This window comes from Ovis canadensis, chromosome 3, assembly GCF_042477335.2.
Source record: "Ovis canadensis isolate MfBH-ARS-UI-01 breed Bighorn chromosome 3, ARS-UI_OviCan_v2, whole genome shotgun sequence".
NCBI classification, from domain to species: domain Eukaryota; kingdom Metazoa; phylum Chordata; class Mammalia; order Artiodactyla; family Bovidae; genus Ovis; species Ovis canadensis.
The window spans coordinates 34718826-34731387 of NC_091247.1; the positions used below are offsets into that span (position 1 = coordinate 34718826).

Consider the following 12562-nt stretch of genomic DNA (forward strand, 5'->3'; position numbering starts at 1 on the left):
AAACAGTGTCAGACTTTATTTTCCTGGGCTCCAAAATCACTGCAGATGGTGACTGCAGCCATGAAATTAAAAGACAGTTACTCCTTGGAAGAAAAGTTATGACCAACCTAGACAGCATATTCAAAAGCAGAGACATTACTTTGCCAACTAAGGTCTGTCTAGTCAAGGCTATGGTTTTTCCAGTGGTCATGTATGGATGTGAGAGTTGGACTGTGAAGAAGGCTGAGCGCTGAAGAATTGATGCGTTTGAACTGTGGTGTTGGAGAAGACTCTTGAGAGTCCGTTGGACTGCAAGGAGATCCAACCCGTCCATTCTGAAGATCAGCCCTGGGATTTCTTTGGAAGGAATGATGCTAAAGCTGAAACTCCAGTACTTTGGCCACCTCATGTGAAGAGCTGACTCATTGGAAAAGACCCTGATGCTGGGAGGGATTGGGGGCAGGAGGTGAAGGGGACGACTGAGGATGAGATGGCTGGATGGCATCATGGACTCGATGGACGTGAGTCTGAGTGAACTCCGGGAGTTAGTGATGGACAGGGAGGCCTGGCGTGCTGCGATTCATGGGGTTGCAAAGAGTCAGACACGACTGAGCGACTGAACTGAACTGAACTGAACTGATAGCATATGGAAAAGCCTGAATGAACTTTTTTGGCCAACCCAATGTTAAAAAATAAATCTGACTGGAAATAAAGAGGATTGGAATACATGGACTAAGTCTAGAGAAGGAAGAAGAAAAATATATGGTTGAAATAGGAGAGGGCTATTTGGATAAGCAAAAAGGCTGTTCACAGACTGCTGTGATTTCACAGGAGATTCTGTGGGCAGCAGAAACAGTTCGAAAAAAGGACTACTGATAGATAAGCTGTGCAATGTTTAGCTATTTCCATTGGATTCCCAATGACTTGAACCAAAAATGAAGCAAGTTAAAAGAAAAAGATTGACATCTGATATCAGCATATATGTGAGTCTGTTCAAGCACAGCTGTGAAGCTTATTAATAACATCTTCATCTTCATAATATCCCTGCAGTGTAGGCCAGACCCAGTGTGATTCTTCTCGGTTGTATAAGAGAAATAGGTTGAGAGAAGCTAAGTCATTTGTCACATGGTGAAGACAAGTCAGGGACACTGTTTTGGTCTCTGGATCACCATCCCAGTGTGATATCTGTGAAAGGTGGCTTGGTTGTGGAAAACAACAAAAACTGGATGCAAAAGGTAAAAGTAGACTTATTTGGTTAAATCCAGCTCCACCGATATCAAGAAAACTCATTGTGTTTAAGAGTTCAATCATTATTTGTGGAAACAAATTAGAATCCATCAGTTTCTGTTGGGTCTTCTAGGTCTGGAGAGGTCTCCCTCTTTGCCTTTTATATTTTCCTCATCCTCTTTTTGCAGCGCTGGTTGAAAACAGGGGAGGAGCCCATGAGGCTGTCAGTGGAGTGGGAGCCGTAGCTGCTGTCTGAGTCATCAGGGCTTTGGGGGATCCCAGCTTCACTCATGCCTGACATCGGCTCCTCGAACACATCACTGCCCAGCACACCGTGCCCAGAAACGTTGCCTTCTTCACTCTCTTGCGGCTCCATTTTCACGTGGGCCAAGTTCCAAAGAGGGGAAGCATTTACCTCTGTACCTGGGAATGGAAAAGAACACAGAACTAACTAGCAGCAAGAAAGGCTGGAACAAAGCAGATGGCATACACCACCCAGGGCTGGCTGATGGCCTTTGACCTCAGTTTTCATTCTGATTCTCTACTTGCCTAGAGAATATGGTTGTTATTCTCTGCTCAAAAAATTACCAACTCAAAATATCTTCTTTTCCACTTCCTCCCCTTCCTTTACCTCACCTCATCCATCTCCATTTCCTCTAAACCAGGGAAACTAAAGCTATGCAGGTGGAAATATTCATGGTTCAAAGGTAGGTACAACCATGGGTTCTTGGGCAAGTGTTACATTTGCCTGTCCTTTTACAGGGCTGTCTTGTTTTTCTGCCTTGTGTTTGGGTCCCTGGTTCTCTCTCACATTATGGAAAGTTAGTGATCACTACAAAATGGTGGTAGCAGTTCCCAGACTGCTGAAAAGAGACATGACCCCTATGTCTGCAAGAATTTCTTTCTGGCTCTCCTGCCTCTGTGTCTTCTAGCAATGCTGTTCTGTGGTTATTACATCTCCCATGGTGAAAGGCTCTCTGCCCAGTACTTTGAAAATGTGGTCTAATTCTGTTTAGGCCACACTGAAAGACTGGCTGTTTGCATCGTTAGGTCATTGATGACATAATCTATATTTCTAAAGAACTGGGACTTCCCTAGAAGTCCAGTGGTTAAGACTTCCACTGCAGGGGGCTCAGGTTTGATCCCTGATCAGGGAACTAAAATCCCACATGATGCATGGCGCAGCCAATAAATAAATAAATAAATTGTAAAGAACTGAGCCTCTAGAGTTATTTGCAGTCTTTTTGACTTAGGGATCATTGAGCCATCTGGTTCTGAACGGAATCACAGAGTCTGTCTGGAAGAAGCAGCCAGCTGCCTATCACTGAGTTGCCCTATTTTAATCCCTTTCAGGTTCAACTTGTTGGTACTACTCTGACCAAGCAACCCCAACTATTCAAACATCCTTGAGCAATTAACATTACTCCACTTATCTGGAAGTTGCCTTAATTAACTCAGCACAAGCACCAGGAAAGACCAGAATACAGAGAACAGGAGGCCATCTGTCCACCTAGCTGGGTCGGCTGAATTAACTGTCATCAAGAGAGTAACAGCAAATTTGAAAAACTCAGCAGTAGCCACAAGACTGGAAAAGGTCAGTTTTCATTCCAATCCCAAAGAAAGGCAATGCCAAAGAATGTTCAAACTGCTGCACAATTGCAGTCATCTTACACGCTAAAAGTAATGCTCAAAAATCTCCAAGCCAGGCTTCAACAGTACATGAACCATGAATTTCCAGATGTTCAAGCTAGATTTAGAAAAGGCAGAGGAACCAGAGATCATATTGCCAACATCCATTGGATCATTGAAAAAACAGAGTTCCAGAAAAACATCTACTTCTGCTTTATTGACTACACCAAAGCCTTTGACTGTGTGGATCAGACAAACTGTGGAAAATTCTTAGAGATGGGAATACCAGACTACCTGACCTGCCTCCTGAGAAATCTGTATGCAGGTCAGGAAGCAACAGTTAGAACTGGACATAGAACAACAGACCGGTTCTAAATTGGGAAAGGAGTATGTCAGGGTTGTATATTGTCACCCTGCTTATTTAACTTACATGCAGAGAATATGAGAAATGCCTGACTGGATGAAGCACAAGCTGGAATCAAGATGGCTGGGAGAAATATCAGTTACCTCAGATATGCAGATGACACCACCTTTATGGCAGAAAGGGAAGAACTAAACAGCCTCTTGATGAAAGTGAAACAGAGTGAAAAAGTTGGCTTAAAGCTCAACATTCAGAAAACTAAGATCATGGCATCTGGTCCCATCACTTCATGGCAAATAGATGGAGAAACAGTAGAAACTGTCAGACTTTATTTTTGGGGGCTCCAAAATCACTGCAGATGGTGATTGCAGTGAAATTAAAAGATGCTTACTCCTTGAAAGGAAAGTTATGACCAACCTAGATAGCATATTAAAAAGCAGAGACATCACTTTGCTGACAAAGGTCCGTCTAGTCAAAGCTATGGTTTTTCCAGTAGTCATGTATGGATATGAGAGTTGGACTATAAAGAAAACTGAGTGCTGAAGAACTGATGCTTTTGAACTGTGGTACTGGAGAAGGCTCTTGAGAGTCCCTTGGACTGCAAGGAGATCCAACCAGTCCATCCTAAAAGAAATTAGTCCTGTATATTCATTGGAAGGACTGATGCTGAAGCTGAAACTCCAATACTTTGGCCACCTGATGCAAAGAACAGACTTATTGGAAAAGACCCTGATGCTGGGAAAGATTGATGGCAGGAGGAGAAGGGGATGACAGAGGATGAGATGATTGGATGGCATCACTGACTCAATGGACATGAGTCTGAGTAAGCTCTGAGAATTGGGATTAACAGGGAAGCCTGGCGTGCTGCAGTCCATGAGGTTGCAAAGAGCAGGATATGACTGAGCGACTGAACTGAACTGAAGAGAGTAACATTGCCTCTACATCCTAACTAGGAATAATTTCAAAGAATGTCTGTAAAGCTGTGCTAGTTCTCTCTTCACTAATTAAGAAGAGAATGTTTGTATCTCTAGATCAGTGAAGCTATATTTCTTCTTAGACTTTCCATTCCCCTGCCCATCCCTATTTTTGCTCTTCCATCTCCAGACTTTGAGTCTAAAATGCAAGAAGTACTGAGGCTGGCACATCTCCTAGAATCAAGATGGGTAGGTTCTCTCTTACTTGAAGCCTGTGGTGAAGCCTCGACCTCCAGGTTAGATGGGAAGCGCTCGTTCTGAGCGCCGAGAACTCCCATGGGCAGCGACTGGTCTCCAGAAGCAAGGTCGGCCTCCAGTTCTTCACTGATAGGGAAGGTGATGTCGCTCACAGGTTCCTCCTTGATCTTGACAGGCTTCGTGTCCTCTGTGGCCTTCTCAGGATTGACGATCCTCTCATACTCTTCAGAGAGCTGCTTACTAATCTGTTGGCAAGCAAGAGTCAATTTTCCAAAGGAACATTAAAAGCAAGTTGGATAGTCAGCTTGTGGCATCTGGTGCAAACAGAAGATGAATACGAATAAAGCATCACTGCTAATGGGAGGAATTTGAGTTTGAAATTCATAAATGGCAGGGCCATGTAAAGAAAATTTGTTTGGCAGAGAATGTGTATGTGATTAATTAAAAGGTACATAAAGGTAAAATATTTAGATGTATTATATCAGAACTGGGACAAAAGGTGACATTTTTGACTATAAAAACTAACATTTGACATAAACACAACAAGTGGCTAATGAGCGCTATAGGACATCTGGATCACTTAGCAAAGCCGATTGGGTGTTATGAATTTCTTATATTTCAGATTTGGGGAAAGCAAAACAGTGAACAAAATGCCTAAGGCCACAAGGGTGGAAGAGATTAGATAGTTCTGGTTTTAACCAAAAACGCCATCTCCCCCATCACACTCTACCTTTGAGAGCAGTGTCATCTCACTCGTTTGCTCCTGGTTTAAAGCACTTAACGCTATCTGAAATTATTTTGATCATTGTTTGTTTACCTGTTTTTGTCTCTCTCTCAACAAGAATGCAAGCTCAAGGAACTTGTCCTATTAAACTGCTAAATTGCACAATAGGCACTCCATAAATATGTGTTGAGTAAGAACAGGCTAGCCACATGCTATAATTTCACTGACTGAAGAAGAACCCTGGGTTTGGCCAGGTCAGTGTGGGTCACATCTGGGGCCAAGAGGAAAGTCAAGTTCATTCTATTCCAGGCCCTGTGCTCTGCACCCTGGGGCAAGTGTTAGGGATCCCACTAAACACCCCCAGATCACACATCCTTGTGCACCCCTCCTCGGGATCCTCTCACCTGCAGCATGTAACTGTGATAGTCCTTGATGCGGTGCTGCCAGAATTTCTGGAGGGAGAGCACGCTGCCGATGCCCACTTCATGGAACACCTGCTCCATCACGTCGGGGAAGGGAGTCTGCCCCAGCCGGGCTTCCCGATCCACAGCAAAGCGCAGCAGCTTGGTGAACTTCAGGCAGTACTCGTGCGCCACATCAGTCAGGGTCTCAAGGACACTCTCGTTAGCACACTCAAAGCCCGCGTGGGCCAGGATTGTGGCCACTGCCTGGTAGAGGAGCTGTCGGCAGGAGTGCCAGCTGAGTTCAGTCACAGGCTCCCCTTTCCCCCTGAAAGTGGAGACACGATGAGTGTCATTGGTTCTCTTGCAAAGGGGTGACCTGTCCTGTCTTCCTAGGTGGTTTACAACCCTAATCAAACGTCTGGCTCAGTTTTCCAGGAGAATTTTAGGCAGGTTATATAGTCCAGTTTTACCTTGCTGCCATTTCAGGGCACGTCTCAACAACCCACAGTCATATCCCTGAGCAGTTCCAATTACATAAAGCTTGCATAGGTGATATGTGTTTATAGTAAACAGTATAAAAGGGTATCTACTGAAAAGTAAGTTACCATCTTCTTGTATCAATTGCTTGATCACTTTTAGGGTCTGATAAATTTTAAGAGCATAGCTCAATGGTGCACATTTTCAGCATAGCATAGGTTCCTCACATGCTGGGCAATATATGAACCTCTAGAATTTAACTGCAACAAACCATTCATAAAATAGGAAAGCAATTCAATTTTATAAAAGCAGTTTAAAACATATATTGCTTACAAGCGACAGAGGATGAGATGGTTGGATGGCATTACCAACTCAATGGACCTAAGTTTGAGCAAACTCCAGAAGATAATGAAGGACAGAGAAGCATGGCTTGCTGCAGCATGGGTCGCAAAGAGTCAGACATGACTGAGAGACTGAACAACAATTGCTTACACAGCATTTTTATCCTACTTTATGCTGTGAAATTGGTAGGGGTCCATATTATTATTCCTATTTGGCAGGTGAAGAAATTGAAGTTCAGAGGGGGTGATTTGCCAAATGTTTTTGGTAATAGAAAGTAATAGAGCTTCTGACTCTAGATCCTATGTTCTTCATAATACTCTGTTTTGCACCTAATCATTGTGGCAAAAATCCTATCTTTCTAAAACAAAACAAAAAAACTTCAAAAGCTGTCTGATTTCCTAAAAGTAACTTTTAATAAGCTCCTGATAATTTACCTGTTCTCCTGAAATTTCCTATCTTCTGCTTTCCCCTGACAAAGGAAGTAAATGGATAAAAATAAAATCAGGTGCAGAAAATGACTCTTCCCAGAACACTTTTCATTTGTCACCCCGTGCTTACTGTACAGAGTGCCTGAGGAGCTATTCACCCACGCTGCTATTATCTGCTCAGTAGCAACTACTGCAATTTACCTAATAACTGGAAAATAAGAAAACCAACTGTCGAGTAGTTTTTCATTTACTGTTTATATCATCATTTCCCATGGCCAGTTTCTCTGGACCAAAAGCTAAAGACTTCAGAAGTGCCTAATAAACAGAGCTAAATCAGTACTGTTTTACTTAATATGTGGACCCATTTTAAAGGAAAATAATTCTTCCTGCAGCCCCATAACTAATGCAAATTATTTTTGTTACAGTCTCTTAAATATATATAAAACCATCTCATGTGAAGAGTTGACTCATTAGAAAAGACTCTGATGCTGGGAGGGATTGGGGGCAGGAGGAGAAGGGGACAACAGAGGATGAGAGGGCTGGAGGGCATCACTGACTCGATGGACGTGAGTCTGAGTGAACTCTGGGAGGTGGTGATGGACAGGGAGGCCTCGCATGCGATTCATGGGGTCGCAAAAAGTCGGACACAACTGAGCGACTGAACTGAACTGAACTGAACCTTCTGATGCTCACAGAATCTTCCTAACAATTAAAATTAGAAAACTGACACAAAAGTACAAATTCTAAATAATAGCATCAATTTAATATGAGGGACAGTATTATTTTGTAAAAGCTCAACTGCTCTCAAAATGTAAATGGTACTGATTGCTGCTGCTGCTGCTAAGTCGCTTCAGTCGTGTCTGACTCTGTGCGACCCCAGAGACAGCAGCCCACCAGGCTCCCCCGTCCCTGGGATTCTCCAGGCAAGAACACTGGAGTGGGTTGCCATTTCCTTCTCCAATGCGTGAAAGTGAAAAGTGAAAGTGAAGTCGCTCAGTCGTGTCCGACCCTTAGCGACCCCATGGACTGCAGCCTTCCAGGCTCCTCTGTCCATGTGATTTTCCAGGCAAGAGTACTGGAGTGGGGTGCCACTGATTGCTACAGAGTAAGTATTCTGAAGTTGGGCACATCGATACCAGTATGTGCCAAGCATGTAATGACACATTTCTCGTTCCCTTTTCCACTATTCCAGTGTCTTCAAAACTTCCAATTAGACAATGCACCATGACATCATCTTGCCTTAATCTAGCACAACTGCAAACCTTACATAAGAAGTCCATTTCTCTTTATTCATTAGTTTGGGACAATTAAAATAGGAGCAACTATCATCATCAACAGGCAGATGCAATAAGTGATGTACAACACAATTAGTTATGAAGCATTTTTACCAAACATTTAATCTGAATCTTGAGAAAATAATCAGCAAATCCAGTCTGATTTGGAACAGACAAATGACCCGAACTCTTAAAAAAGATTAATATCATGTATTATAAAAGGGGGAAGTTATTCTAGCTTAAAAGACACTTAAGAGGCAAAGAAAGACAAATACTGTATGATATCATTTATGTACAGAATCTAAAACAAACTAGTGAACACAACAGAAAAGAAGTAGACTCACAGATATTGAACACACTAGTGGTTAACAGTGAGGAGAGGGAAGGATGGGGCAAGATGGGGTAGATTAAGAGGTACAAGCTACTATGTATAAAATAAATAAGCTACAAGGATATTGTACCACACAGGAAATATAGCCAATATTTTATAATAACTTTAAAAGGAGTATAATCTATACAAATATTGAATTACAGTGTTGAACACCCCCAAAATCACTGCAGATGGTGACTGCAGCCTTGAAATTAAAAGACTCCTTGGAAGAAAAGTTATGACCAACCTAGATAGCATATTCAAAAGCAGAGACATTACTTTGCCAACAAAGGTCAGTCTAGTCAAGGCTATGGTTTTTCCAGTGGTCATGTATGGATGTGAGAGTTGGACTGTGAAGAAGGCTGAGCGCCGAAGAACTGATGCTTTTGAACTGTGGTGTTGGAGAAGACTCTTGAGAGTCCCTTGGACTGCAAGGAGATCCAACCAGTCCATCCTAAAGGAGATCAGCCCTGGCTGTTCTTTGGAAGGAATGATGCTAAAACTGAAACTCCAGTACTTTGGCCACCTCATGTGAAGAGCTGACTCATTGAAAAAGACCCTGATGCTGGGAGGGATTGAGGGCAGGAGGAGAAGGGGACGACCCAGGATGAGATGGCTGGATGGCATCACCGACTCGATGGACCTGAGTTTGAGTGAACTCCAGGAGATGGTGATGGACAGGGAGGCCTGGTGTGCTGCGATTCATGGGGTCGCAAAAAGTCGGACAAAACTAAGCGACTTAACTGAACTGAACATCTGAAACTAATACCGTAAATCAACTATACCTCAAAAAAAAAAAGCCATTAAAGAGGTATAACAATGAAATGGAATACATGGTCTTTATTAGGTCCAAGACTGGGGAAAAACATACCTAATAAAAGATATTTTGGGGACAACTAGAAAAATCTGAATACAGATGATAGTACTTAATTCGTGTTCACTTACTTTGATGTGATACTGGTTATTGGGATTATGTAGGAAATTTCCTTATTTTTAGGCTAAGGTGAAGAATTTAGGGGTGAAATACTGTGATATCTACAACTCTAATAGATTTGGCAAAAAAAAAAACTGTGTGTCTATGTGTATATGTATACATAAATGTTTGTATATTTGTGAGTAAATGTGTGTATACACACTTATACATATGTGAGAGAAAGTAAATGTGGTAAAATATTAACAATTGTTGAATCCAGGTGAAGGGTATTTGTGTTTTTGTCATCCTATTATTTAAACTTTTCTGTAGGTCTGACGAGTTTCAAAATGAAAAGACAAAAGTACTTATTTGGCATCAAATGCAAACTTTCATACTGAAATCCAGGAGTAGCACTAGCTTTTAAGGTAATCACTCGGAGGATTTGGACCTGGGCTTCTCAAACTGAAATTTACGTATGAATCTCTGGAGATCTTGTTAAAATGAAAATTCTGACTCAGGAGGTCTGGGTGAGTCTGACACTCTGCATTTCTAACAACCTCCCAGGTGATGTTGATGTTGCTGATCTCAGATCAGATTTTGAGCAGCAAGGATCAGGAACATTGTTATACTATAATTTCTTGAACTGTGTTATCAAAATGAAAATACACCATTTAAAAATTCTTGTATAGAACTCGTGGATTTCTAATGGTAAGAGAATAAGTCCATAAATCTCATCTTGAGGACAATGAGCTAAACCCACAGTATATCTTTTAATTAACAAGAAAAACTAGATTTGGAGGACTATGAGACCATGGCCTATTTTACAAACCAGTGTAGAACTTTGCTCCTAGTAAAGTGCTTGGCATATATTAGGTACTCAATAAATATTTGTTACATCAGAAAATAAAAAAATACAGACTCTGGATTTGGAAGAACATGGTTCAACTCTTCAGACTTTCCACTAATTACCTGAGCAACTTTGGCCCAGTCATTTACTCTCATCTTCAGTTTCCTCCTGGAAAAGTGGTGACATGCTTAACAAGGTTGTTGTGAAGATTTTTAGAGAAAAGTAACATATAGCAAAGCCTTGTCTTACCGATAAAAGTCACTCTCTGGGTCACTGTGCCGGACCTGGAACGGTGCACTGGGATTCTTACAATCTAAAGGAAGGAGATCATCAGGAAGAGGAGGTGACCCAGGGCAGGACGGAAGAGGTTCACTCTCTTCAGTCTTTACACCTTCTGTCTGTTGCTGATTCTGGGCCTGTGCTGTGGCAATGAGGTTACGCAGACGTCGGTTGTGCTGGATCAGCTGAATGGTGTGGATGGTGAGGCTGCAGGGCTCTGAGGGGATGTCCAGCATAGTGGGGGGCTTGGGCTTGTTGGCTGAGGGTTGGTGCAGAGGCGGGTCATGGACTTCTACCAGTCGGAACTCCCGAGGGAGCAAGTCAAAAGAACTTCTGTTGGTCTGGCTTGATGAGATTGGTATCTCTCCCCAGTATCTCAACATTTTGGAATCACAAAGGAAGAGCTCCCAAGTTAAATGTGGATGGTATCCTAAAGGCAACGTTTTAAAATCTCCAGCAACTGCAGGTTAAGGGCTTCTGTAGTGAGGAATACGAGGTCTAGCCAGGTATTGACATAAAAACTAGGCAGTTCAAGACCACTTAGAAAAAGTCAGTGTCAGCAACACTGTTGGACCAAGGACGTTCTTCCTGAAGAAATTAAGAGAAATATAACTGTTAATACCACAGTCATACACTGTGACAATTCCTACTGGACTGAACCACAAGGTAGAGTTTGGGTCTTTAGTAGACTAATAGCTGCAAGAGTATATTAGGCTACGGGGTCCATATTTTCCAACTCACCCCACTAACTTATTACCAATCCTGAATGATTTGCAAGGCAAGACACTTAAATGAGACCTGGAATATTTCTCAGAGTATCTTGACACATCTTTCCTGGATCCACAGGAGAAAAAGGAGTAGAGTTAAAGATAGGAAAAGGTTCTTCTTCTTTTTTTTTTTTTCGCTGTGCCGTGTAGCCTGTGGGATCTTAGTGCCAAGTCCTAACCACTGGACTGCCAGGGAATTCCTGATGTGGTTACTAATCTGTGAATGCTTCCCAGGTGGACTAGTGGTAAAGAAACTGCCTGCCAATGCAGGAGTAGGAGACATGGGCTCAATTCCTGGGTCAGGAAGATCCCCTGGAGAAGGAAATGGCAACCCACTCCAGTATTCTTGCCTGAAGAATCCCATGGACAGAAGAAACTGAGGGGCTAGAGTCCAAAGGGTCTCAAAGAGTCAGACACTACTGAAGTGACGTAGCATGCATGCATATGTGCCAAGCATGGGAACCTTTAACTAATCCTGGTGGAAAATTTTATGAACCACTATCCTAAATGGCCTTATGCATTCAACTTCTGACGTTCATAGGGAAGAATCTCAGATATCTGCTATCTCTTAAATAATACCCCTTCCTTTAGTCTCTCCTTGTATCAAATCTACTCTCTACAGTGATGCTGTGCTGTGCTTAATTGCTCAGTCATGTCCAATTGTTTGTGACCCCATGGACTGCAGCCTGCCAGGCTCCTCTGTCCTTGGGATTTTCCAGGCAACAATACTGGAGTGGGTTGCTATGCCCTCCTCCACGGGATCTTCCCAACCCAGGGATTGAACCCAGGTCTCCCACACTGCAGGCAAATTCTTTACCAACTGAGCCACTAGGGAAGCTCAAGAATACTGGAGTACCCTATCCCTTGGCCAGGGGATCTTCCCAACCCAGGAATCGAACCCTTGTCTCCTGCACTGCAGGCAGATTCTTTACCACAGCTGAGCTACCAGGGAAGCCTGTAGTGAGGCTAGATTTAATATTTTAAGCTTAGACCTAATGACTTCCCATTGACTACTGGAAAAACGTCAATGTTTTTTGATTTACCATTCAACACCAATTACAATCCAGCTTCAACTCACCTTTCCAGACTTATTGGCCATATGTCTCTTCAAATTCAATAAATATTTATCAAATGCCAAGTGTCATGTGAGGAGATAAAGACTAATTCAAGGTCCTTACCCTGAGGTGAGGGAGAAAAACACGAAAAGAATGTTTCAACATTAAAGTGTGTGGTCAGTGCTGTTCCAGAGACACAGACCAAGTTCGGTGAGAAAACACAAAGGAGGAACTTCCTGAAGAAAGTGACCATCTTAGTTCCAACCGTATCAGACTTCTCTGGTTGCGAATGCCATGCATTTCCACAGCTTAAT

At 42.5% G+C, this 12562-nt stretch overlaps 1 protein-coding gene across 3 annotated transcripts in view; it reads right to left on the reverse strand.

Annotated features, from left to right (window-relative positions):
* The window catches only part of SUPT7L (SPT7 like, STAGA complex subunit gamma), a 14192-nt gene continuing 1630 nt past the window's right edge, over window positions 1-12562 (reverse strand). For 2 of the 3 annotated variants that reach the window (XM_069582868.1, XM_069582869.1), the window contains 5 exons: window positions 12272-12372; window positions 10397-11014; window positions 5497-5821; window positions 4376-4613; window positions 1-1629 (listed from right to left, as the gene is read on the reverse strand). In XM_069582868.1, the coding sequence (XP_069438969.1) occupies window positions 1367-1629; window positions 4376-4613; window positions 5497-5821; window positions 10397-10809 (1239 nt within the window). In that variant the 5' untranslated portion in view covers window positions 10810-11014; window positions 12272-12372 and the 3' untranslated portion in view covers window positions 1-1366. The remainder of the gene's footprint in view (window positions 1630-4375; window positions 4614-5496; window positions 5822-10396; window positions 11015-12271; window positions 12373-12562) is intronic. The other variant, XM_069582870.1, reaches the window with a different exon arrangement.